The sequence below is a fragment of the Hippopotamus amphibius genome, chromosome 12 (genome assembly GCF_030028045.1).
Source record: "Hippopotamus amphibius kiboko isolate mHipAmp2 chromosome 12, mHipAmp2.hap2, whole genome shotgun sequence".
Lineage (NCBI taxonomy): Eukaryota > Metazoa > Chordata > Mammalia > Artiodactyla > Hippopotamidae > Hippopotamus > Hippopotamus amphibius.
This window is the reverse complement of record NC_080197.1, coordinates 85,038,003-85,065,507: the sequence shown is the minus strand read 5'-3', so window position 1 is coordinate 85,065,507 and position 27,505 is coordinate 85,038,003. Positions and strand designations below refer to the sequence as shown.

The 27,505-nt window shown below is 46.0% G+C and overlaps 1 protein-coding gene and 1 pseudogene across 1 annotated transcript; both read right to left on the bottom strand.

The window, feature by feature from the left end:
• Positions 1–1,592: 1,592 nt before the first annotated feature.
• Positions 1,593–9,550, bottom strand: LOC130834082 (keratin, type II cytoskeletal 6A-like; annotated as a pseudogene).
• A 4,897-nt stretch (positions 9,551–14,447) lies between these two features.
• On the bottom strand, positions 14,448–19,694 carry LOC130832554 (keratin, type II cytoskeletal 6C-like). The gene is made up of 9 exons (XM_057700927.1): positions 19,076–19,694; positions 17,942–18,156; positions 17,538–17,598; positions 17,303–17,398; positions 17,023–17,187; positions 16,418–16,543; positions 15,381–15,601; positions 15,145–15,179; positions 14,448–15,042 (listed from the first exon to the last, which is right to left on the bottom strand). The coding sequence occupies exons 1-9, from the start codon at positions 19,613–19,615 to the stop codon at positions 14,762–14,764; spliced, it is 1,740 nt and encodes a 579-aa protein (XP_057556910.1). The 5' UTR covers positions 19,616–19,694; the 3' UTR covers positions 14,448–14,761.
• Between the last annotated feature and the right edge of the window lie 7,811 nt (positions 19,695–27,505).

The window sequence follows — 27,505 nt, the reverse complement described above, 5'->3', positions numbered from 1 at the left end:
ACTAGAGGGGGCAGAGGGGATTGGGTCATCCTCTAGAGCAAGCTGGCTGATGTTGAGAGCCAGGATCCCTGGGTACAGTGTCTGAGACCCCAGGACCCAGCCACCCACCCCCAATCCCTCAGTATGCTAGATCCCTCACAGGCAGCCCTCTCCTACTGTCCTGAGGGGTTCTACCTGCAGCTAAAAACTATTTATTAGCACCTGCTATATGCCAGATGTTCACTGGTCCAGGCACAGGAGACATAGCAGTGAACAAAGCAGACAAACCCGTTCCCTCCTGGAGCTCACACTGAAAGAGAAAGGGGGTTGGGGCCATTTGGAGGTACAGTCACAACCTGAGTCTTACAACTCCTGGGGACTGAGTATAGAGATGATAATTCTGTTGCAGTGATACCTGAGACATCCCACCAGAAACACTCTTCAACCTTGACTGTTCCTGCCGGGGCAGCCGACTTCCTCAACACTTGGCATCTCTAACAGGCACCACCCAGCCTGCCTCTACGGAGGTCAGAACCTCCACCACCTGGCCCCTTTGCTCCTGCATTCAGGGGTAACAATTCCTCTCCAAAGGGACTAAAGGTGCCAGCCGACTTCAGGAAACTACTGAGATTCAGGACTTGGGATGTGTACTTTCTCTCAGCCAGATCTTACCTAATCTGCTCCCCTCCACTGCCCACATCACCAGGCCTTTCACTCTAGCCCAGATTCGATGGGCAGGTGCAGAGCTTGGTGCAGGTGGGCAGATGGCCCTCAGGGCCCCTTCATCAATTTTAGCAGCAAACTGGGGTACCCTTTCCATTCAAGCTTGTGCTTAAGAGAAGCAAGATGGAGCAGCCCCTTCCCTCCACAATCAAGAGCTTCAGACACACCCAACAGATGTGTATGTACAAAGCATGGATGTACACATGGACACTCTCGTCTTAAGAACATTTGCAAGATGACAGTCTACACATGAATGTGGTGTTGACTGAATGCGTCAGGATAGAGAGGTGGAGTGAAGGAGCAGAGTCAATCTTTAGAGCTGAAGGAAGCTTAGAAGGACACACCAAGGACAGGAACCACCGAAGACCACACAGCCATCTGGTAGACCAGCCAGAGCTCCTAATCCCTTCTGATGCCAATTGCCCTGAGCCTCCCTCACACCACAGAGCTGGTAAGAAACGCCCCTTTTGCCTGGGAAGCACAGCTGGGGTGCTTCCGGGAGGGAGGGGGTGGTATGATGCCAGTGTCTCAAGGGCCCTTGCAGTGCATGCCCACAGAAAGCATCCGGAAGGATTCCAGTGTGTCTTGGCCATCCGCCTCTGCCCACTTTTATAGCCTCCCTTGTCCCCAGGAGGGGGCACTTCACCAAGTCTCTCTGGTTGGTGCTGAGGAAGAGCTGCCAAACATGGACGCTGCTGGGAGAGGAAGGTGGGGGAGAAATGGGACGCCCCTGAGGCTCCTCCTGGGCTGTCTGCAAACAGAGGAACACACTACCTAGGAATCCTGGCGCGGTAAACGTGGCACAATGCCATGGCCTGTGGGCACAGGCTGGGTGGGCTGGGCGATACTAGAGCACCAAGGGAGGCTCTTTACATCATCCCATTGGCTCGTTACTGGGCTTGGGGGTTGCTGTTGAGAGTGGGGGTGTGTGTCACCAGCTGGGAAGTAAAAGCTGGAAGGGTCAGCCTCACCCCCGCGCTGGGCTGCGCGGAGTGTCTCACGAACATGGACGTCACGGAAACACTTTCTTCCTTCCTGCTTTCTAGGCTCATCCTCTCAGCCCCAGTTATCCTGACCTGAGCCTTCAGACAAGATGTAGTTGTTCGTTTATTCATTCAACAAATATTTGTGGAACTTACAATGTGCTCGGCACTGGGATATGAGAGTGAAGGGGGTCCCATCACCGACACATCCTGGGAACGGACCATGGCGATAGTGTCGCCGTATGAATAGGCGTAGGCACACGATGTGCGAGAGGAGCTCTGACACACTTGCCGGGTGTCCAGGAGGCCAGGCCATGACCTTGGGGTCTGGACTCCAGGCCCTTGCTGTTCACCTTGGCTCCTGAAAAGTTCACGAAGTGTGTGTTACAGAGGTCCCTATTTATGGACAAGGAGAGTGAGGCCCAGAGTCCCATGAGAAGTTGAGAGTAAATTTGGAGCCAGGACTCTTGTCACCAGTCTCCTAGCACAGGGCTTGTGCCTATGCCACCCTGCTCCCTGCTGGATAAAAGGTTCTGCACGATTCCCACCCCCAGGGGCTTGATGGGCTGTGAGGAAGATAACATTGATGTACATATATGAAACTATGAAAGTCGTATAAAGTGGCATACAACAGAATTTAAAAAGATGAAATTCAAACAGTAAGTGGCATGACTGAACACAGGATGGGTGTTGAGGGCTGTAGACGAGCCTTGCTCTCCCTGTTGGCTCCAAGGACCACGTTTTGGGTGCACACAAGAGGACACAGCCACCTGAGCATGGAAAGAGAGGCTGGAGGAGCTGGGGTGGTTTAACATTTCTCATTGATAAATCACAGAGTGAATCCATCCACGGATCCTTGAAGTGGGATTACACTGATCTGCTGAACACACACGCACCTTGTCTGTAAAGCTGTGTTCCTGTCTGAAACATCTCGGTGACAAGTTATTTACCTGGGTATTTCCACAGGCAGGAGCTTTTGGATGTGGGGCTGTATTTTCCACCATTCCCTGGAGGGCCGGGCCCATGGGGCATCCAGCCTTGGCCTTGGAGTCCCTGCCTCATTCTGGACTGCCTGGCACCCAGCTGACCTGGGGGCACCGAGTGAGCACACGCTGATGTGCGGATGGTGACAGTGACAGTGGTGTTGCGAAACCGAGAGCCATTAAGCTGGGAGTGATTGACTCCAGGTGACTGGAGAACAGGTAGCTCTCCAGGCTCTGCTTTAAGAGCATAAATATTCAAAAGCCCTGACACAGAGGGATGAAAAATTAAGATCCCTGGCTTGTTATTGCGGAAGAATTCATCTCTTTGAAGAAGGACTCAGCAGAGGACTCTTCCAACTGGCCAACTCTCATTGTGTACACTCAAAATGTGATCGATTGATACGCAGCTTCCCTGGAGGGCTTTTAGGAAAAAGTCCTCTGCAAAACCATGTGTATTTCTGGAATCTGATGGGATAAAATAGTTTTCATGGACCAGGCCAGCGCCATGTCTGTGATGCAGGTTACACTGAGCAGCCAGGACATCGCTCTCACCTGCCTTCCTGGAAAAGGGCTGCAATGGTATATGATCCCACGGGCAGATGCCTCAGTGCCCTCTGTGTGGTTCTCTACCACCTCCCCCCCCACCCCACCTCCGCAGCCCCTGTGGATATTCTGGATATGCTCCCATCAGGCCTGTGAGAAACACTAGTTCCTTTTAAAGGAATGCTTCAAAGTGCTTTCCGTTTGCCCCGAGCACTGGTTTGGTAAGCAAGAGCTGGCCAACCTGGAGTGAGCCCAGAGGTGAAAATGACAAAGGAATTGGGAACTAGGAGCTGTGAGGGGAGGGGAAAGGCCTGATGCAAGGAGGCCAATCTGTTTCTTTGGCATCGTTGCAGCCACCAGGGAATACACTTAACCTCAACAGGAGGAATTCAACTCATTATCAAAGGGCTTCTGTGGTCCAATGGTAAACAAGGAAATCCTCTCTCCAGAGAAGTCATGAGATTTGTGGAGGTTCTTTCTGCAATGATTGAGGGGGTGTTGGTCTTCAATAAATGGAGTTCTTTTGTTTGCTTGTTTTTTGTTTGTTTTTTACTTTTAACATCTTTACTGAGATATAATTCACATACCATACAATTCACCCATTTAAAGTGTATAATTCAGTGGCTTTTCACACATTCATAGAGTTGTGCATCGTATAGGTACTAATCTCGCAGAGACAGTAAAGAAAAAGTGGAGCATTTACTGTCTCTACGAGATTAGTACCTATACGTGGTACCCTGATAAGGTTGTTTAGGTATCATGGTATTTTATGGGTTTAGTTCTAAAATGTGGTTTCCCTACATTTTAAAAAATTGCCCTTCACTTGAAGGAATTGGCACTTGCTCAGGCTCTCTGACACTGAACCCGCCATTCTTCATGTACCTTCATACTTTGCACCACTCTTGCCTCTTAATTTACACTGTGTGTGTGTGTGTGTGCGCACTTATGGGTGTAGTTCTGGCTTTGTCAGGTGAGAGGCTTTTTTTCCAAGAGTAGGCACGTAATTCAGTTGAATCTAACCTGCTCTTAATAATGCTTCTGCCTGCCTTTAAATTATCTGTAGTGTCTAGAAGCTAGTTTTGCCACAGGTAACCTTACACTGTATTGCTGAGTGACTTTGCTGGGTTGCTCAGTGACATAGAGCATATATAAGCAAATAATGAGGTTTGGAAAACATGTTTTGAGATGAGGGTAATGTAGGCTAAAGGCTCCTCTCATCACTCCCACATGACCCAGGGATAAACAAGAAGTCAGACTGGGGAAAATAAGGCTGCAGAGACTGGTAAAGCTCTCAGGAGGAGGAAAGACAAAATAAAGCTTGGATGGAGTCCAGAGCTGGGGGAGGAGAGAGCAGTGTGCTGTGCCAGCTTGGGCAAAAGCAGTCCCTCCTCATCCTCCCAGTGCGGGCTGAGATGCTCAGGCTCAAGGGTGATACCGCTTGGTGTCCGCCCTTGGTGTGGGGTATGTCACCAGCTGATGTCATGAGGCAGCAGACGCACCACTGAGGGGAGGAGCCCACTCCCATGTTTGCTCTTATCACTTCAGCGCAATAGCATCTCCACCAGAGGGCAAGCAAAGCCAGGAAGGGCTGGAGGTCCACCCCTGCACCTCTCCCAGTATCTTTGGATAAAAGGAAATCCATTCCAACTCATTTAGCACCATGTGGCTTTAAATCCATCCACCAAGATCTGGGATTTTCCTTTTCTGTACCAATGGCTTCAACTGATACGTCACAGATGCTGTATCAAACGTCTGTATTATCACAATGAGAAATCAAATATTTCACCTTCCTACTAGCCTCTGTTCTGCTGGATCAGTTGAGTGTTTTCCCAGTGGTGGGTGGTAACTGTGAAGGGTATATCTGAGAGAGTCTTACAGATCAGGGTGTGGACCAAGCCACCAAGTGATGGAGGTGGAAAAATAACCCCCCTCAGTTATTAGATCATGTTGATCCAACTTCCAGGACCCCAGCTGTGGATGGATGACTACCAACTACTATTCAGCCCTCTGCCATTCAGGGCTTTTTCTCAAAACGGAGTCTTTGGAAAAGCATTAGCTTCTTTCTTTCCTAATGCTTTTTCAAAGACTTCATTTTGAGAAAAAGCCCTGAACAGAAGAGGGCTGAATAGTAGTTGGTAGTCATCCTTCCACAGGCTGAGTATCACATGATGTTGACTGATAGAGTGGGGTATGAAGCAGGGTACATTGTCGGAAGGGCTGAGAGGTGGTTCTCCAAAGATGAGGGTCACTGGGTGGAATGAGAAAGATGCAGAACCAATACATGATCAACAATACAATCTAACACAGAATCTTTATATTAGAAATCTGCTCTATTCAACACAACAAAAGAAAGCAAAGAGAGCACAGAAAAACATTGTAGGGATATAACTGCACCTGAGCAGGTGGTGTCAATACCATTTAGGGACACTGCATGGGAGGATAACTTATTTGTTCTGTGGGGAGCTCCTGAGTTTAGCTAGAAGGGGCAGGACATTTAAAATTAAAGGGAAGATTCCCTGCTCTGTTAGCATGATCTAGACTGAGTTTCAGTTTTCAAGGAGGGCATAGATCATTTTCTTCCCAGAATCACGGTAAACTGATGAGACTGATAATAAGATGGGAAAATCAATAGGATGTCTACATATGTTTGGGACACTGATTGTTAACCTTCTGATGGTGAGTAAAGGGAGCTTGGGTGAAGCCTGCACAGACAGAGGAAATGAGGACTTAGCCACTTCAGCTCTAAATCATAGGCCTAAAGAGGTCAGAGAAGAAGGCAGGAGAGAAGCAGCATCCTGAGCAGAGGGTGATGCAGCTGGACAAGGGACCTGCGATAACGTGGGACCAAGTACCAACAGGAGGACTTCAGTGCTTGTAGCTCTTCCTCCTGGAGGAGGAGGTGGTGGTGCATACGATGGTGGAACTGCTGCCCCCGGAGGAGCTGAGGCCACCCCCATGCCTCTGCCACTGCCAGAACTGAAATCACCTCCAATGCTGCAACCACTGCTGTAGGGGTAGACACTGCCTCTGCCCACACGTAAGCCACTGCTGACCCCACGGACACTGCCATAGCCACTGGAGCTGGCTGCCTGCCTGTGGCCATGGTCTATCTCAGATCAGTCTCTAGATGATGTGGTTGAGCTCAGCAGTCTTGTGGTTGGCATTATATGGGTCATCCCTTTGTCTGTCTACCTTGACCTGCAGCTCCTTACACTGTAGTCCAGATGTGTAGAGAAGCAGTCTGCGTGGGGGGACATGCAGTGTTTACGGGCTTTCATATACCAAAAATGGCTTTCAATTCCCAGCCATCTAATAAACTCACACCAAACCATGTGCCACCTCTAGAAAAAGTAGACGGCACAAGATTGTTTGCTGCTGCACAACTGACTAGCTCTGTAAGATCATTGAGCACCTACTTTTTCAATACACTAGTGATATTCTTCGTAATATCTATGGGATTTCACAATCAGGAAGAGGCTGAAGGCAAAACTCAGTAGGACAATGTCATTAAACTCTTTTTTTTATTCAATGGGCCTAATTGTAAATTCTTTAATTGTCTGCATGAACTGAGCAATGACAGACATCCTATGAAATCATCCAGTGTCTTTGTGTTTCAGACTCCACTCAAAAAACTACAGTAGGCTGGTGCAACTGAGGGGGTGGGGGGGAACATATGATTCCTCTCCTGTTGCTGGCAACTGCTCACCTTGGTCTAGTGTAAGGACTTGGCCTCAACCTGCCTCATTTGCGCAATCTCCCCATGTAGGCCTTTGACCTCAGAGACGATGCTATCCGGGTCCAGATTAAGGTTGTCCATGGAGAGGACCAGAGAAATGTCTGAGCTGTGGGATTGCATCTAAGAGCACTCCTACCAGATATGGATTGTTAGTACCTCTGCTTCCAGTGATACATCTATGAGATCCAACTCCCAAGCATTCTATCCACTCAGACTCTCAAGCAAAAAAATAAACAAACCAACAATCAAACAGGGTGAGGTGCTCACCATCTCAAAGTAGGAATGTAAGAGATTGATTTGATCACTAAGGGTATTTATCTTGGTGTGCAGTTCAACCTCACTCATGCAGCATCCACATCCTGGGAAAGGAGGAACAACTCAGAGTCCGTTGACTCCCACTCCCAGCCAACCCAATATCTTCTCCTCCCAGGTGTAGGCTCTTACAGCCTTCAGTAAAGGAAAGGGGACACCTAATATTACTAGGCTCACTTTTGTCAGTGTTACAGGTTCATTCAGTTCTGTTGCAGGCTTATTGATTTCTCCTTCATTTCCATGAAGAGAGGATGAGGAAAGATGCTTGAGCCAGTGAGTAAAGGATTTTGAAAAAGCCTGTCTTGACCCAACATTTTTCATTAAATGGATAATTCTTGAATAGAACTATCAGTCCAAGGAGGCTAAGAAGTGAGTACTCTCTCATCTTTCCCCCTAGTACATACTTGGTAATGAAGTCCATTGGCCGTTTTGTTCATTCAGATTTTTCTTAGGCAACAATTTATCATTTTTATTTTCATTGGATATTTTTTTCCTAAGCAATCATGCCCACAGTTGGACCTAGTCACTTAACAGACTTGAAGTGTGGGTTTCAGAAAACTGAGCTCATTTCCCTTTATAACTCACTTGTTCTTGAAGTCCTCCACCAGATCCTGCATGTGGGTGTGTCTGAGCTCTGAGTACAGCCACTAAAGAAGAGAAGACATGCCTTCCCCCACCTGAGGTTGTTGATGTACTGCTCAAAGGTGGGCACCAGGGTCAGCCTCACGGCCTTGGATCCCTGCTCCTGAAGGAGGGTCCACTCGGTGTTCAGGCCCTTGTTCTGCTGCTCCAGGAATCACATCTGGAGGAAGGCGAGAGAGTCATTTGCTAGACATAGAAAGAAAGTAACAAGTGTCTGTAGTACTAGGTTTCCAAGCAGGCTGGGGTGGTGTCCATAGTGCTGGTCTATTAAGAGAATATACAGAGGCTCAGATTGGGAGGTATGCTCCCCCGATCGTCTTCCTTCTAAACTGGCAGATCTCACTGATGAAACTCCCCCATAGACCTTTGAGCTGCTCCTACCCTATAAGTAATTGTGCCCATCAGTGATTTTCCATCACTTCCTATCTTTTTTCTAACAAGCACAATCAAAAATGTAATTTAAAACAGTTTTTACCTGATGTATTATACAAAGCTTTTATTTTCTAGAGGATCTCAGTAAAAGAGATGTTAAATGTTATCTAACAGTTATGTTCTAATCTAAACTCCCATTTAGTGCATGTATCTCTTCTAAAACATTCCTGAAAGATGGTCACGCTCTGTTTCTGGGATAACTTTTTTTTTTAGACAAATTATAAATATTTGCACAACTCAAATGTTTTGTTTTCTCATCTGGATGGAAAATAATTTTACTTTCTTTTCTCCTCTTTGTTTTTTCTCCTCTTTGTTTGTTTTACTTTTTTCTTCCTACTGGAAAGGTAGGCAGGAATCTCAGAGTAGGTAGTGACTGGTCTTTTCTTTGTATCCCATTGTAGACCCATTAGTGGCAAGTGTTAATCCATTTCATTCTCTCATTTTCTGTTCTTCGCTCAAGAGTTATCAAGAGTTGTGAACGCTTCCTACGCATGAATGAGGACATTTATGGGATCAGTAGTTGTAAATGATTTCCATCACCTTCTGCTTGTGGCCCACGTGGAGCCTGTCCTGTATCCCAGTGGAGAGGTAGCCTGAGTCCCCTCCTCCATCTCTCCCTGGTAGCACATTGGTTGGGTCTCCAGTTTGGGGACTCTGAAATCCCCGTGGGGGGCAGGTGCTCCTGGCTCACCTTGTCAATGAAGGAGGCAAACTTGTTGCTGAGGGTCTTGATCTGCTCCCACTCCTCGGTCCTGACCCTCTGGATGGTGGGGTTGATTTGCAGGTTGAGGGGAGTCAGGAGACTCTAGCTGATGGTAACCTCTTGGATGCCTCCTGGAAGTGGGGCACATAGGGAAGCCAGAGCCCCCATAGCGACCAGCAAAGCCAGCTCCGCCACCGAGCCCAAAGCCACCACCAGCTCCACCGCCAAAACCAAATCCACTCCCGGCTCCACCACCAAAGCCAAAGCCGCCTCCAACTCTGCCACCGTATCCGCCACCGATGAGACAGCTGCCCCCTCCGATGGCGATCCTCCTGGAGCCCCCCACGCCATAGAGGCTGCGGCTGCCGAAGCCCGCTCCTCCGCACACTCCAGCCAGACCGCCCCCGCCCCTGGAGCGGGACACAGACACACTGCTGAAGCCAGAGCGGCAGACCCCAGGGACTCTGGCTGAGCCGGCACTGAAGCCACGGCGGCTGCTGCTTTGAGTCTTCATGGTTCCTGAAGGCAAAGAGGCTGAGGAGGGCATGAGAGGCTGGAGGGTAGAGCTGAGAGGAAAAGTATGAGATAGGCTTCCAGCAGCCAGTGTACAGGAAAGAATGGGCTGGTCTCAGTCCTGGAAGGTGAGCCTGCAGATTGGGAAGAGTTGGGCTTTACAAACAGTGAGATCACAACATGGGTTATTAGAAAAGTTATAAAATATGAAGAACGCTTTTTTGGCTTCCTTTAGCCAGGGAAAAATTCTTCTGCCTTTGATCTTTGATAGCAATACAACAAGACTATTCTCAATTCACTGAGGCTAGGAGTTAGACTTTGTCTCAAACATTCAATATGTGTGGCTTGTGTATCAGAAATGTACATGCCCATCACCCCAATTTTACAATTATTGTATCAAGGCCATCGTTATTTCATCCATAATTCCAATCTGATCTTTTGTAACAGCTGAGAACTTGGAAATCTAAGAGCAATTGATTGCTTATGCCCTAATAGAAAGATTACCATTTTCCCAGTGATTACAAATATGTTACATTTGACATGTTTTTCCTGTTATGTAAAAATGTGAACAGAGAGAAAAATATAAGAACAATGTAATAGACCCCTATTGGTCTATTACGGATGGATGCCCATCACTCAGATTTCGCAAATTATCATCTCAAGGCCAGCAGTATTTCATCCACACCTCCACCTATTTTCTTCATCACCTTGAATTGTGTGAAAGGAAATTCCAGAAGAAAGGTCATATGATTTCATCAGTAGATAATTCAGTATTTATCTCTAAATGGTAGACTCTTTAGAAAATGACACAAATGCTATTTTTATATCTTAAACATTTAACAGTAATTCTTTAAAATCACCAAGGTTAGTCAACATTCAAGCTTCCCTTTATTCTTATTTATTTCTATTATTTATCTGTTCAATTCAGGATCCAAATAAGGTCCATGCATGTTTATTTGGGTGAATATCTTTTAAATATCATGTCCTTTATATCATTTAGCCCTTCACCTTTTTTTTTTTTTTTTTTTTTTGCCGTTTATTTTTTAAATAAACTAGGTTAATTGTCCTGTAGAGTTTTCTACTCTGTGGCTTTTGTGATTGCATCCTCTGATGTCATTCCATATTCCTGTAAACTGGTACTTAAATCTGGAAGAATAAGTTTATTTTGTGTATTTAAACTTTTCCAGAAGTAGATGTAGTTGAAGGTATATAAGACTGCATATTGTTACACACACACACGTACACACACACATTTGCAGACTGGTTGCACCATTTTGTGTTTCCACCAGCAGCGTATGAGGATTCCAATTGCTCCATATTGGTGCCTTGGTATCCTCAATTATTTTGATGTTAGCCATTCTAATAGTATATGGTTGTATTGATATTTCTGTGGTTTCTTTTAAATGTAATTTATTTAAACTTAAAAAACCCCGACAAAAACTGTTCACCCATTTCTCCCACTTCCCACCCCTCCCCCCCTCTGGCAACCACCAACCTGATCTCTGTGAGCTTAGTTTTTAAATTTTTGTAAATTTATTTGTTATGCAGATTCTACGTATAAGAGAGGTTTTGCAGTACTTGTCTTTCTCTGTCTGACATGTCACTTAACGTAATGCCGTAGGGATCCATCTAGGTTGTCACAAGTGGCAAGATTTCATTCTTTATACCCATATACAATATTTACATATTTTAAAAATGACTAAATTATGCACATTTTTCTATCGAAATGAATCTCAGGGCAAATCCCCAACCATCTAATTGAAGGTGTTTCTGTGCTTTAGGAGGACCATTTGTGTGTACGAGTTTGCGTATGTGTATTGGCTCTGTCTTCTTTATCGTTTTGACTCTCCTTTAACCCCTCAGTAACTCTCTATGACCCCCAGTTCTCTTTTCTTGATATTCTCCCATATGCCCTTTATTGTGCATTCAGCAAGTCTATTGCCCTTTGTACTGACATTAACTTGGCCTTCATTTCCCTGCTGGCTTTGTTTTTCTCTCTCCCTCATATCTGACTTTTGTAAGTAACGTTTTATCTCTTATTGCCATTATATGCTTTTTCTTCTCTAGTTTAATAGAGGGCTTATTTCACTTTGGAAATATTTTATAGTGACTTTGTTCTGATGAGTGATCATTGTTTGCCTTTTGCTTTTCTTATTCACTTCATTTTTGAATGTGTATTCTCTTTTGTGTGTCCTGGAACGGCTCCTTTCTGACTGGTGCTCATCTTTGAATGAGGTAAACTCCTTCTAGACCAGTCCTTTGCAGAAAGTATCCTGGGAAGTGAGCTGCGGTCACATGTAGGATAACAGGCTATGGAAATAATTCTCTTATTCCTTAAAAACCTTGCCCAACAAATCACTGCAGAGTGACTTACAATTCACAGCCTCTCTGCTTTTTTCCTTCTCCTTAACAAAATGCTACCAATAGGCCTTGTCTCTGATTTGTTATTCAATTCTACTTCCCAGTTTCTAGAAAGTTCATGACTAATGGGCTCCTGCCTCAGGTCACACTCCCAGTTCTGACTGTTGCAAACAAGGGATTCTTGGATTTGCACCTGAGGACCTGTCCTTCACATTGACCTAGTGTGTTAAATGACTCGACAGTGCCTACCATGAGGTAAAACCACATCATCAGGCTGCCCCTATAGCTTGCGTTCAGCTCCTGTTTTGATGAAGATTTCCTTGTATACCAGGGACTAAAAACAAACAAAGAAACAAACAAACAAAACAAGCAAAAAGCCAAAATAACAAACTGAGAACAGCCACCTCTCCCTGTGACTGGACACTCCTTCACCACTTAGCAGGGCTTGCTTTCAACCTATCCATCAGCCCGAGGTGAATGCTTAAGGCCTTCTCAAGACTTTTCTGAGCATGTGTCTTGCCTGGACCTAGGCACAGTTTTCTATATTCTCTCATATACACAACCACTTCTGAATGTCCTCATTTCCCAAAGAGTCTCACTCCAGCTTAGCCTCTAGACCGTAGATGGTCAGAGGGTCCATTGCGTATCTTCGTCTGTAGTTTTTGCCCCGGGCCTCTGTGGGTTTGTAGTCTGCCCTGTAGTTTTTACTAACTGTACCTGCTGCTTCCCTTGCCTGCATCTGGATTTATGTGAAACAAAGGTGAGAGCCTTGCATCATTTCTTCAGGAATGCCCCAGATGTGTTTGAAGGGACCTGCACGGTAATTTGCAAATAGTCTGCATCTGCTCTTTTTGGTTCAAGGTGCATGTGCTGGGGGATTGAGGGTGACGGAGAGGAACAAATGGGTTTGAGGAGATACTGGAGGTTGGGAGTGGGGTTGGGGACAAGTTCAGGAACAAGACTGCTGCCTGCTCAAGACCACAACTGCACCAGGTACAGGGGAGGGCAGTGCTAGGAAAATTGTCACAAAGGTTTGCCATCATTTCGGAGATGGATTTTCTGGATTGGGCATTTGCTTGGTTATTGTAAACCTTTGAGTGTTTTCCAGAGCGCCTACAAAGTTTGTTCAGACAGCTTCTGGTTGTTTTTTTCAATGTTTCCTTGGCAAAAGGAGAGCTTGGTGGTTTCTAGTCTGCCATATTGCTATCAGCACCTGCACCATAAGATTTTAATTAGATAAATTCACGTGTACATATTATTTTGCAACCTGATTAGTATTCATTGCTATATTCTATATATTTTTCCTAGTCAGTATTTTCTTTCCATTATTCCTCATGGGCACATAATAATATGAACACTAATTGGGCTTAGATTTTGGAATCCAATCATCACATAGCTCCTGTTAGGGAAGTTCTGGGCAGATTGAGGAGGTACCAATGTGACAGGCTGCCAACTTTGCTGGGGGAATGGTTATAGGTGAACACAGCAGGATACTGTTAAATGAGGATCCAGATGCACCCTGTCTATATTATTGAATCCAAGAAAATTTCTCCTGTGATATAAGAGTCTGGGAGCAAGGAAGATAATGGTCACCCATGAGGAAATAGGGACTGCTGTGGGCAAAAGGCAGCACAAGTGAATGATGAGCTTTGCACCATATCCTGAGTTTTCATTACCCATTCAGAAAACTCACAGTGGCCAGAGCACACCAGAGAGATGGACTCAGCTTCATCCATCTCCACCCGAGTCTTAGAGTGTGAGAAGGTAGAAATTTCCATTCTTGTTTTGCCATAACACTTTAAGAAACAAGCATCTGAGTTTTATGCTGAATTTGACCAATTATCCTGCTTTCAATTTTTCCCTGCTGGGAAGATGGTTGGGAGTCACATCCACATACATACTTCCTCCTGCATTTGTAGTTATTCTTCAGGATACATTTCTAGAAATAGAATTTCAGTTCAGGACTATATATACACTTTAACTACCCTTGATATACCTTGTCAGGCAAATTTGTTAATCATAAAGTTAACTCTAGGTAAAAATCAAGCATCTTATTCTCTTGTTAAATGTCGTCTCGTTCTGATGGGCCACACGTATGTTTCCCCTACGGGACATTGAGAGTTGATGCCTTGGAAATGGGTGGAGTGATTTTAAGAGAAGAAGGAAGAGAAATGAAACCATTATTTCCTGCTATGGGCAATTAAAAGACAAGTATACATGATTGTGGACCAGACTCTTCGCATTACACTTGCCAAACATTTAGATGAAATCTTATCTGTGAGGAAATTCTGAGCAGCAGGATGACAGCTACTGTTTGGTGAAGTTCTAAAAAGGAGGGGAGTGAAGCACATGGCAGTGGGAAGTATGCTTCATTCCTGAAAAGGCATTTGTCTGCTGAAAACCGCAAGAACCATTGGTGACAAAACAAGACAATAGGAAATCATACATTACATTATAAAACTGCTTTATTTAGCAATACAGTTGAGCAAAGAGAGAGGAAGCATCACAGGGATACAGACACCCATACATTTGGAACTAATCCCGGGTGCTTGCATGATCACTGCAAAGCAGAAACCCAACACCTGTGAAATGGGACATCCTGGGCCAGTGGAAAGCTAGGGCGATTGCCCTGCTCTGGAGTAGCACCCAGGCAGTGACCTTCCGATGTGAGCAATGGAGCTCAGGTGCAGCAGGTGTGGCAGAGAAGACATGAGGGCACTCAGCAACTTCAGTTTTAACTCAAGGAGTAAGAGAAGAAGGAAGCAGGAGAGAGGAAGCAACAGGAGAAAAGGGGAGTGAAGCAGGAGAGGGAGCCTGAGACATTGTGGGACCACGAGCCCATGGCAGGACTTCAGTGCCTGTAGCTCTTCTTGCTGGAGGAGGTGGTGGTGTATTTGATGGTGGAACCGCTGCCTCCGGAGGAGCAGAGGCCACCGCCAATGCCTCTGCCACTGCCCGAACTGAAGCCGCCTCCAATGCTGAGACCGCCGCTGTAGGAGTAGCCACTGCCTCCGCCCACGCCGTAGCCACTGCCTCCGCCCACACCGTAGCCACTGCCTCCACCCACGCCGAAGCCACCACCGACACCGCCGGCACCGCCATAGCCAGTAGAGGTGGTGGACTGCACCACGGCTGTGGAGGCAAGGGGACAAGACATGGTGAGCTCACTCTGCCACACAGAGTCCAGTCAGAAGAGCACATGGGCACTGGAGGGGGGCAAGTGAAGCTACTTACAGATGTTGACTTGTCCAACGCCTTCCCCATTCAGCCTAGGAGAGAGGAGACACAGCCATCATGAGACCTCAGAGCCACAGCTGGACCAGCGTGGGAAGCGTCGGTGTGGGGAGAGTGCATGGGGAACGTGCCTTCTAAGGGGTTTTCTGGGACGAGCCTCATGGCTCCCGGTGCTCCTTGGCTGGACATCTTGCAGGTGGACCCAGATGTTTGAGGAGCTTGTGGGAGTTACTCACCTGCACTCCTCCCCTTCCAGCAGCTTCCTGTAGGTGGCGATCTCCACATCCAGGGCCAGTTTGACATTCATGAGCTCCTGGTAATCCTTCAGCAGCCGGGCCATGTCCTGCTTGGCCTTCTGCAGGGCCTCCTCCAGCTCAGCCAGCTTGATCCTGGCGTCCTTGAGGGCCAGCTCCCCACGCTGCTCAGCATCGGCGATGGCGGACTGCAGGCTGGCGCACTAGAGGGGAAGATGGGCAGGTGAACCAGCAATCTGGACCCCAGAGGAGATGAACCGTGGTTCTACATTCCCAGTGAGGAAGAGCTCTAGGGCCCAGGTTTCATGGGAAAAGGAGGTTTGGTTCTTTCTGTCCAGTCTTTTTCCATTCTGCAAACCTTAACCAGTCCCCGAGCTCCTTGAGGAAACCTATGCGCCTCTGTGTTCACCACCCTAATGAGGATGGGGTGGTGCCTGCTGGAAGACACTGCAGCAGACCCCAGACCAGGGCGCAGTGGACGAAAGGGACCCACGGGCTTGTTGGGGAAGTTCATGTGGATGCGCACGAACTTGTACAAAACTACAGACACCCTCAAAGTGGACATGATTCCATCTCACACTGTTCAGACCTCCCCTTCCTTCCACTTCACGGTTTTGCACAACCCGCATTTGTCCTGTGTCTTTTCTCAGCTTGTCTTCACCTTGAACCTGACCATATATGCAGCAATCTTCCTCCCACTTTCTGGCCTGACCTTTTCTTTGCCAGTTGTGTCTTGCATTCCCGAAGCTATCGTTCCTCCGATGGAATCTCATTTCAGTGCCTCTAGACTGTGTCTCTGTACCACTGAGCAGTCGGGACCGCTCCCGTCCTGAGTGGGTTTCCTGCTCTTGGGCTGGAATGCATCTCTCTACCCTGTGGGCACCCGCTAAGGGAGGAAGTGCATGTCCTCCTGCCCCTGCTGTCCCCTCCGTGCCCAGGAATTTCCCACATGATGGCTGATGATCCCTGCTGGTCTGGGAGGGAAATGATGCTTTCCTCCTCCCTGGTCCCCACCATACCTGCTTCTTGACGTGGTCGATCTCAGATCTCAGCCTCTGGATCACGCGGTTGATCTCAGAGATCTCCTGCTTGGTGATGCGCAGGTCGTCCCCGTGTCTGCCCGCTGTCACCCGCAGCTCTTCGTACTATAAACCAGAGGGAGAGAGGGTGGTGTCCATGGGCTTCACAAGACACTAATCAAGGTTTTCATACGTCAAACCTAATGGTCTCTTCACAAGAGATTTTAAGAAAATTGGTGTTAGAAACTCATGGACATTGTTTGCCCATCATACTCCATCCTTGGTAAGACCACTGACTGCCTGGTTCTCTTCAGGACCAGCAATGTTCTGTACTGTTTCTGAGAAGCAGCGTCAGGTGAAGCGAAAGCCAAGATCACTGGGCCTTTACCTACAGTAGCTTTTGTCCTGCATTTGCGTTTTTTGACTGTCTAGACTTGGACATAAATACTGAAAAGATCTACTCTGTTAGTTCAGGGTACACATCCTTTGCGAGGACCCTCTCTTCCTAGATGTAGATTTCCCTAGTGAAGTCTGTAGCCTCGTTGGTCTTCAGGAAGGAGGTACACGGATTCTTCCTTAGCTGTCCCCCTTTCATCACTGCTCACCTTGGACTGGTACCAGGACTCGGCCTCAGCCCGGCTCCTCTGAGCGATCTCCTCATATTGGGCTTTGACTTCATTGATGATGCTGTCCAGGTCCAGGCTGCGGTTGTTGTCCATGGAGAGGACCACAGACGTGTCTGAGATGTGGGTTTGCATCTGAGCCAGTTCCTACAGCACATGAGATTGGCAGATCATCCTTTCCCGTGACATTGACGCAGGTACCTAAGCCCAAGATTTGCTACCCTTTGCAAATCTCATTAAGTCAATAAAACAGTGATCTTACCGCATCGTAGAAGGTTCTTAGGAAGTTGATCTCATCTGTGAGAGCGTCCACCCTGGCTTGTAGTTCCACCTTATTCATGTAGGCAGCATCCACATCCTGGGGAAGAAGCCAACAACCTGGGATCAGATGAGCCCTCCTTCCCAGTCGGCTCCTCTTTTAGTCTCCCTCATTAGAGTTTTCTTGGAGTCCTCTCCTTCGGTGAAGAAACATGAACCCCTGATCTTACTCATCTCACCTTCTTCAGATTCACAAATTCATTCTCTGCTGTTGTGCGCTTGTTGATTTCCTCTTCGTATCTGGAATTAGAAAGGATAAAACCTGATTGGGTCAGTGCTGAAGATGATACAGAAAAGGCAGCCAGGGACCCCAACTTCCCACAATGGATGTGTCCAAATGAAACTTCCCTGCCAGCAAGCCCCAAAGATGAACTTTGTGGTCCCTAAGTTGTTTGCATCATTACTCTCCCAACCCACCTGTATGACCCTTTTGTTCTTCAGGGTTTGCGTTTATGCAAGAATTGTGGTTTCATTTCCCTGGAGAAGTTTGGCTGTGGATCATGCTGTCATTTGGACCTGATCCTCTAATAAACCTGAAGTGTGGTCTTCAGGAAACTGAGCCCTTCTCTCTCCTGTAACTCACTTCCTCTTGAAGTCTTCCACCGTATCCTCCGTGTTCCTCAGCTCTGCATCCAGGCGGCCTCTATCCCCGAGGATGCTGTCCAGCTGTCTCCTGAGGTTGTTGATGTACTGCTCAAACAAAGGCTCCAGGCTCTCCCTCACAATCCTGGTGCCCTGCTGCTGCAGCAGGGTCCACTTGGTGTCCAGGACCTTGTTCTGCTGCTCTAGGAATCGGACCTGGAGGAAGACAAGATGGTTATTTGTCCGACAAAGGAAGGAAAAAAGATATGCGTTGACAGGTCCCCAGCAGATCTGCTTGTGGCCATGGTGTTAGGCTACACCAGAACATGTCCAGAGGCCCAGGCCGACCGTGGTGCTCCCCTGTTTTCTTTCTCACCACAAGGTCTCACCAGCCAAGTTTCCCCAGCGAGCTAGCTGTCATTCCCTTCCTCTCAATTGTGGAGCCTGGCCGTCAGTGACTTTCAACATTTCTTTGCTTCCTCGTGATAAGCACAACGGCACATGCACTTTAGAGTAGTCTCCTCTCATGTGTTACACAGAGTCCTTTTGAAGAGGGTATCTCAGCTAAAGGGATGTCAAATGTTTAGAATCTAATGATTAAATTCCATTCCCATCACTGTTTGGATTTAATCTCGTTTCCCATTTGGTGCATGAGTCCTTATGCTCGTCATCTGTTGCTACAAGTTAAGTATTTCTGTGGACATATGCATGTTTCTGGGTTATTTTTGTGCCTGGACGTCCCTTTGGATTTTTAATTTTCATTCCTTCCCCTTCACCCCTACTATGCTCAAGTGCAGATTCCACTGTAATTCCCTCTTTCATGTCTCAGACCCTTCAGAAGATCAAACTAACTCATTGCAGGCTCTCATTTCCTTTCCTTTGCTTGAGGGTTACCAAGAGTTGTGAACACTTCCTACGCATGAATGGGGACTCTTAAGAGATCAGTAGTTGTAAATGATTTCCATCACCTTCTGCCTGTGGTCCACCTGGAGCCTGTCCTGCATCCCTGCAGAGAACTAGCCTGAGTCCCCTCCTCCCTCTCTCCCGAGTCTCCTCCTGGTAGGACATTGGTTGGGACTCTCGTTTGGGGACTCTGGAATCCCCGTGGGGCGGGGGGCAGGTGCTCCTGGCTCACCTTGTCAATGAAGGAGGCAAACTTGTTGTTGAGGGTCTTGATCTGCTCCCGCTCCTCGGTCTTGACCCTCTGGATGGTGGGGTCGATTTGCAGGTTGAGGGGAGTCAGGAGACTCTGGTTGACGGTGACCTCTTGGATGCCTCCGGGGGGGTACACAGGGAAGCCAAAGCCGCCATAGCCGCCAGCAATGCCAGCGCCACCACCGAGCCCAAAGCCACCACCAGCTCCACCGCCAAAACCAAATCCACTCCCGGCTCCACCACCAAAGCCAAAGCCGCCTCCAACTCTGCCACCGTATCCACCACCGATGAGACAGCTGCCCCCTCCGATGGCGATCCTCCTGGAGCCCCCCACGCCATAGAGGCTGCGGCTGCCGAAGCCTGCTCCTCCGCACACTCCAGCCAGACCGCCCCCGCCCCTGGAGCGGGACACAGACACACTGCTGAAGCCAGAGCGGCAGACCCCAGGGACTCTGGCTGAGCCGGCACTGAAGCCACGGCGGCTGCTGCTTTGAGTCTTCACGGTGGATTTGTAAGACATGGTTCCTGGAGGCGAAGAGGCCGAGGAGGGCAGAGGTGTGGAGAGTAGAGCTGAGGGGAGCAGGTCTGTGAGAGGACGTTCCCAGCACCGGCTTATATATGGAGAAAATGGGCTGGGCTCAGCCCTGGAAGGTGAGCCTGCAGCTTGGGAAGGGCTGGGCTTTATAAATGCTGAGATCACATCTGGTTTATTAGAAAAATTATGAAATACGAAGATTGCATTTTAGGTTTCCTTTAGTCAGGGAAAATTTCTCCTGCCTTCCAGCTTTGCCTGATCTCAGGACAAGACGACTTGTCTGAACGTAATGAGCTGGGAGTTAGTCACTGATTCACACAAAGGTTCTACATGTTATGCTCGTGTATGAAATGTGCTGAGGCTCCTCTGCCCTGGTGTCTCACCCACCAGGCAGAGATCCCGGAGATCAAAATAATCTATTGCTTGGCCTTTAACTATAATTCTTAGTGTTGTTTGTTGATTACAGAAGTTAAATATGACTGTATTTTTGCTTTAAAGATTTCCCACAGGTAGATATGTAAATTTACAATATAACGGGCCTCTATATGCCAATCACTGTTGTTGTTGTTTTAGCCGTTGAATGTATATTTATTTGGAATAGGCTTTCCTTCCATGCGATCCCAAATCAGTAAATAATAAAAAAATCCTCCATTCAATGTATGGGTACTTATTAAGCCATAAAGGTAAAAAGAGGCTGGAGGGGCATTTTCAGCATTTTTGCATATGTATCGGTGCATGTATATACTCAATGAAATAATGAAGAAGTGGGCGAAAGGACAGAGCTGTTACTATTTAAGTGATTTCACTTAAAGTGTAATCGAACAGTGTATCGCTGGGTTTATACAAATTATTATCTCATGGGCAGCCTTATTTCTTCTGTACTCCCACCCAATTCCCTATCAATCCTAAAATATTTGAAAGCGAATCCCAGAGACCATGTCATTTCTTTAGTACGGAATTCAATATTTTTCTGTAAGGGAGATACTCTTTTAAATATATAACCGTACACCATGTATATGTCCTTAATACTTGTATTTGCATTAACATCAAGAGGTAACTATTCAATCTTCAAAGAAATCTGTTTGTGTTATTTATATATTAGGTTTTGGTGTCCAAATGAGGATCCTAATAAGTTCCACACATTTTGAATGTGAGTGATATGTCTTTAAAGTAATATGTCTTCAAAATCATGTAAGGCATTAAAGCCCCCTCCACTCTCCCACTTGTAATTTATTTGTATAAGAAACCAGGTTGTTTGTCCAGCGCAGTTGTCCATTCTAGGAGTGTTGAACTTCCATAGTCATATTATCGTATTTAACATGGTCACATGTCCTTTGTGTATCCCATAAGCTGATGGTCAAACTAGAAGCTTAAAAGCTATCTCCGTAAACCTTACAGATATAGATGTCATAGAATGCCTATTTACATTCTGAATATTGATGTTTACCCACCTCCCTGTTTATTTAAAACATTAAATAAGTAAGACATGGTTAAGGAAAAATTTACATGCTCGTGGCCACGCCCCAGTCCTGTCTGGGACGACAAAGCAGTGTTGCCACTTCCCCGTGTATCCCTGTAGTCACATCATTTGGATGTGTTTCTGTGTTTTCCCTGGGGCATGTGTGATGCATGGGAGTATATATATTGAATATATACATACATATATTCTCTTTCACAATTACGCTTATGATGCATATACTTTCTCTCCCATGTCTATGTCTTCTCTCGACTCTCATGTAACGCACTATGAGCGCTATTTCCTATGGGCTGTTTTCTCCACCTTTATCTGTGGTCCATGGCTGTGCATCAGCAATATCTTGTGCTGCTTTCAGCCTGACCTTCAATTCTATTGCGCCTTTATCGTTGTCCTCTGTTCCTTTTCTGAGCTCTATCAGCTAATGTTTTAATCTTTTATTTCTCGCTCTGTTGCCGCTGTGTTCCCTTATTTCCCCATAATGTTTACTTCATTGCCATTTAGGTAATATTTTTTGTTACTTTTTTCTGTCCAGTGTTTTCTAAGTGCCTCTTGTTTTTCCTTTTCCTTGTACAGGTGTGTGTTTGCATTGTTTTTTGGTTTGTTTGTTTCTTTGTAAAGTATCCTTCCTGTATCCTGGAATGGTTCCTTCCTAAAGAGAGCTCATCTTTGCACAAAGTGAGCTATTTCTGCACCTGCCTTTTGGAGACAGTTTTCTGGGAGGAGGGCCCAGTCCACAACCAGGCTGACAGGAATTCTCATTATGACCCAGGCTGTGTGAATAGTTCTTTTAATTTTAATTTGGCCAAGCGAAGGACGATGGCTGCAGCGTGGCTCACAGTTCAGTCTTAGTTTTCTTCCCTTCCCTAGCAACAAGCTGCCAGTAGGCCTTGCCTCTGATTCCTTACTCAACCCTGCCTTCACTGGGTCTTGAAACTTCATGGCAAACGGGTCTGGCCTGCAGCCCCCACACACACTTGTGACTATGGCAAACCAGTGATTCTTGGACTTGCACCTGAGGCCGTGTTCTTCACCTTCACACACGTTTTGTGAGTTAGTGGTGCCTGGCAGTAGGAAAACCTCAGTGTTAGCTTTATGTTCTGATCCTCTGTGGTTACCACGTTGTTTAGTTTTGATGTGTTTGTTTTTGAGAGTGTTCTTCACTGGATTCTCTGAGATCTGCACTGAGGGCATCTTCTGAGTTTTCCAAACAACTGTGTTTGATTTCTCTCTTTCTGTGAGAAGAGTTTTCTTTTCTTTTTTCCTTTTCTTTCCTTTCCTTTTCTCTCTCGCTTTCCTTTCTTCCTTTCTTCCTTTCTTCCTTTTCTTTCTTTCCTTCTTTCTTTTTTTTTGATTGAAGGATTTTAAGATGTTTTCCTTTTAGGAGTTGAGGGTGGAGATTACTTTTATGTTTCTGCTTCTCCTTCTTTAAGGTAATATCTGAGAATGCCAAATGCCTCCCTTTCCTCCGTTAGGCTACATTCAGAAGCCGTCTATTCATATATTTATATTTAAAATATATAGCATTTAAAATCGTAAGCAACAACTGAAATAGAAATATTACCTTTTCTCTCGCACTGCATGGAAACTGTTGAATATAGTGAAGAAGTCAGTGTGCTTTCCTCAGTGGAACAACCTCCTTTATTGCTTCATCACAATTTGCATGATTGAAAGCCCAACGGGTACAATGAAAGAGAGAAGTATCAATATATAAACCACCATGTGCAATCCCCCAGATTAAACAATTATCCATATTTCTCAGGATTCTCTCATCTAATTCCCCTACTTCTTATATGGAAATCTTCTCCTTTTTGATGGTGTATCTTCAAGGAAGTTAAGACTTTGAGTCATTTCACTTGTCAAGATTTGCCTGCATGTCTAAGTAAGAAGGACTTTTGAATCTACCTCTAGGACAGTTTTCTATCGATCATAAGCAGCAGTCACGTCTTCATGGCACCTAATACCATTTCTGTTCACACTTGTCTGATGCTCTCAAAGACGTCTTTTTATGCTGGTTTGCTTGAAGCAGCAGCCTAACTAGATTCCCATATTGCTTTGGACTGTTGGTTCTCTAAAGGTTCTTTCATTCTGTAACAGATTCCTTTGCTGCCTTTTATAGACCATTGATCTGTGGAGAAATTCTTTTCTCTCCAGACGGTCTACATTCTGGATTTGGCTCATCGTTTCCTACGGGTGCCACATGACTTCTAACCCCGGTTTGTCCTGTGTGCTAGTTGTGCGAGGGTGCGTCAACAGTTATCCGCACTGTGTAGCATTTCCAGAATGCGGATCAATTTTCAGTCTCCTTCATGTTAGAGTTGATTGAATTTAGTTCCATTGTTTCAGGCAAGATTAAGGCCCAGCTGGTGCTGTGCCCCCCATAGTGCATCCGATCTTGAGGCACAAAACACGAGCTGTCCAGTCTGAGCGATGTTCAGACTGATCCAGGTAGATCTATAGTTGCAGACTTCTCCCTTCATTAAAAGTGCCCAATCCATTTGTCATCTACTATTTTCATATTCGTTGATCAATTCCCAGGTCGACTGTTTCATGAGGGGTTACATATTGGTAATTCATTAATTTAACATCCCACCTCTTCATTTATAACCTGGGCATCATCTACAGAGACAGAATCCTCATTGTTTCCTCTTTAGAAAAACTAACATGTATTTAATTCACACAGGAGAGGCAGAATAAGTGCTTCTTTCTCTTTGTTTTGCAATTTTCAGAATAGTGGGTTGGGACCCCAGCGATTTCCAAATGTAATCAAGGAAGTTATTTGTTTGTTTGTTTTCTGGCTTTTGTGTAATTGCAAATTCACAGTTCAAAAAATACATTTGATAGGTTTCAGTCCATCGCAGGCATTAATCCTTTTGGGTGCTGAAACTGTCCATTTGAGGCCAACGGGAGCTCCACCGATTGGCTTCTGTGTCCTTTGGACAGAGACCCATTGGGCTTTGCAAGCTTCCTTGTTGACAGGGACGAGATGTCTCAAGGTTTGCTTGCACTTACCTTGTGACAGACGTGGAAGCCGCATGTCTGTGCGTAGCTCTGGAGCCTTTACGGGGACACGATGCTCATGAGCTGGGGTGTGCCTGCTGCGGGCGCTCGTGGTTACCGGGTTATTCTTGCTTTGACGTCTTTTCAGGGGACAGAGCTAGGAGAAATGTAAAAACGCAATAAAGTACACCAATCAGAGGCTCATACTGATGTTTCCAGTTGAAACAGAAGAATAGGGGGTGATTTTATACCCGCCTTTATCTTCCTCACTTTGAAAAGTCAGGCTCTGAATGACACAGTACTCACTTGCTTTATCCTACAATATACCTATGACAGTGCCAAAAAAACGGTGCCAATATTACTATAAACAAGAGGTCTCCTCAGTGAAGTTTCTGGTTTCTTTGTGGCTATGCTCTCCAAGGGCTATGAAAAGAGTCAGAAGAGGCCAGAGGAATGGAGAGATAGAAGAGGGGGATGAAGGAAACCTTTCATGAGGATCCAGATGAATTCTAGCCTGCAGTGTCCAACAGAAGCAGGAAAGAAAGGTCTTCATTATTTAATTTGGTGGAGACGGGTTTCTTAAGTGAGGGAGTCCAGACACAGATGGCAGTGGGGCTAAAGAAGGGGCCCTACAGTTGCACGAGGAGGTTGGGAAAGTAAGAGTGTTGCGGACGAATGGCACATGTGAGTGGACCGGCCTCCAAGACGTCAAGAGGATGGTTTTCCTCCGCCACTCACTCTCTAGTGCCGAAGGAACACCCCTGGAGTCCAGTAAGTGTGAGTGTTGAGTAGAAGGGAGTGCCCAGCAAAAGTCATGGTGAAAGGAATCCAGCTGCTGTCAGAGAAGGACTCCTCAACCCCTTTCTCCTCCCATCCCGGGATCTACTGTCAGCTTTTCTCAAGAGCAAGCACCATGAAGAGGTAGCTAGCAAGAGAGTCTGTAGGGATGCCTCCTGGGGCATGGAGCAGGGCGGAGAAGAGCCGCCTGCCCTCAGCACCTGCTGAAAGCTTCCATCCTCTGGCTGTGCTGCAGCCCATGCCCCCACCGTGCCCTGTGATTCCCTGCATTGGGCTGTGCTGGGATTCCAGCCAGTGCAGCTAGAATTCGCGTTGCATGGCTCACAACATGGACTCATTCTGAATCGCAGAGGATTCAGGGAAGGTGAACTTTGGCTACAGCCTCTGACTGGAGAAAGGGCTTCTATTGGAGGTTGTTACTGAAAAGACCAATTTCCTATATTTTCCAGGTACATGGACTCCATACTAGAGGAGGCAATTGGATAGCCTCTTAGGAGTCAAATCCAGTCTCTAAGTACCATTGGTACTGCCAAGTGCTTCCTGGCCTCCAAAAGAAGTCTTTGCTGTTGCGAAGGCAGTATGTCTCTTCTTATGCAGTTCTCAGTGGGCAAAGGAAATCAATCTGAATATTTTAACCTCATGGACCTTAATCTAGAGATTGAATCTTTCCTTCCTTAGTGCCCAAAAGTGTAACCCCCTTTAATCTCAGATGTCACATAATGAGGACATCGAGAGGAACAAGCTTTCTCTTTTGAAGTAACACACCTTCAACATCAGAAAATTTAGAAAGTATACACTTTAAAGGAAAAACAGTTTACTAGAGGTAACAGCAACTAGAGATGATCAATATTGTTGTTTTATCATTAGTTCTTCAAAGATTCCTCTGTATCTATGGCCCTCTCAAGGTCTCTCTGTCTCTTTCTCTACTTGTTTTATACTTTGGTGTACAACATTACTTTAGTGAAAAATACAGATGTTACTTTGAGCCCTATGTCCTAGGCGTTTTTCATAATAAACTTCTAATTTCACGATGGTAAGATTTACAAACAATTGTGAAGATAGTAGAAGGAGTTCTGTACCAAATACACACCTATTTCCACCTATGATTAATACCTCACATCAGACACATTTATCACAGTTCAGGAAGCAATGTAAATATTTTATTTTTAACTAGCCTATACTTCATTTGGATTTCCTTAGCTTTTTCCCACTATTCTTTTTCCTGTTCTAGGGTGTCACCTATGGTACCACTTTCCACTTACTCATTGTGTCTCTTGACACTCTTCTTGGCTGACAGAGTTTGTCAGGTTTTCATTGTGTTAATGACCTTGAACGTTTTAAGGAACGCCTCTGCCCAGGTGTTTTGCAGATGTCCACACTTGGGTTTTGTATGATGTCTCATGAAGAGACAGGAGTTACGGTGTTTGGGAGGAAGCCCACAGAGATGACATGGGCCCTTCTCATCACACCACATCCAGGGTACATGCTCTGAACATGACTTAGCACTGTCAGTGTTAGCCTCGAGCACCTGGCTGAGGAAGTGTTTGATTTCTCGCCAGTGTTGTTACTCTTCCCCCCATTTGTAGACTGTACTCTTTGGAAGGAAGTCATTGTGCACAGCCCACACTTAGAGGGGACTAGCTCTTCACTGCCTCCTTGAAAAGGCAGCACCTCTGTAGCTAAGTGAAATTCTTCTGGCGGAGAGTGGTGGATCACCCCTGACTAATTAATTCAGTCAATCACTTATTCACATCAGTAGGGACCATGAATACTTATTTCACACTTTGGGTTGTAATGCAATACATGATTCATTTACCTATCGTTTTATTTATGGTCCACGTTGTACCAATTGGGCTATCAGGCGCTCTTTCGGGTTCTTTTGGATTCTCTCTTTAGTGTTTGGTGCTGAAAGACGCGCCAGGATCATCTTATGCATATATTCCATCCCATTCCTAGGATCAGTCGTTTCTCCTTGATTCCTAAGAAAGGAACTTCATTCCTGATGATCCTAGGTAGAATTCTCCAGAGAAAAAAGGCCTGGGACAAGGGGCGTGGACAAAACAGAGACTGGAAACAGTGACTGGCCCTCAGGAGGAAGCTGATAGACCACCCTTGCACTGTATCCTGACTGTTTCATAGAAGTCATAGGAAGCCAGGGTGCACCTGAGAGAGGATGCAGCTCTGTCTCTTTGGAGCAGAAAGGACTCGACTTCTTTGAGTCTCTGTTTTGGAGGAAGGATTATGGGGTAAGGAAGAAGGTATTTCCATTCTTGTTGGGACTCCACACTTCAAAAAATCAGCACCTGAGTTTTGTGTCTGAATATGTGGATCGTGAATTTGACCAGTGTTTCCAAAGTTTTCTTGTTGAAATTTTGTTGGGATTCGTAGCTACAAAGTACACCTTCTTGCATTTGTACCATTTCCTCAGGAGACACCACTCGAAGCATAATTTACGTTCAAAAGTATGGACATTTATGTTACTCCTCATACATGTTTTTAGGCAAGTTTCTTGGTCATGAGGCATTTTAAAAGAGAATCAAATCTCCTAGTCTCTAGTCAATGTTCTCCTGATCTACTTGGACTGTAATATGACGCTCTGGGGA

Excerpts from the sequence above, each read along its gene's own strand:
- LOC130832554 (XM_057700927.1), bottom strand. The coding sequence starts at position 19,615 with ATGTCTTACAAATCCACCGTGAAGACTCAAAGCAGCAGCCGCCGTGGC. Across the intron at positions 16,544-17,022 it reads AGTCCTGGTACCAGTCCAAG|TACGAAGAGCTGCGGGTGAC; the intron begins GTGAGCAGTGAT and ends TCTGGTTTATAG. Across the intron at positions 15,043-15,144 it reads CGTTGGACAAGTCAACATCT|CCGTGGTGCAGTCCACCACC; the intron begins GTAAGTAGCTTC and ends TTGCCTCCACAG.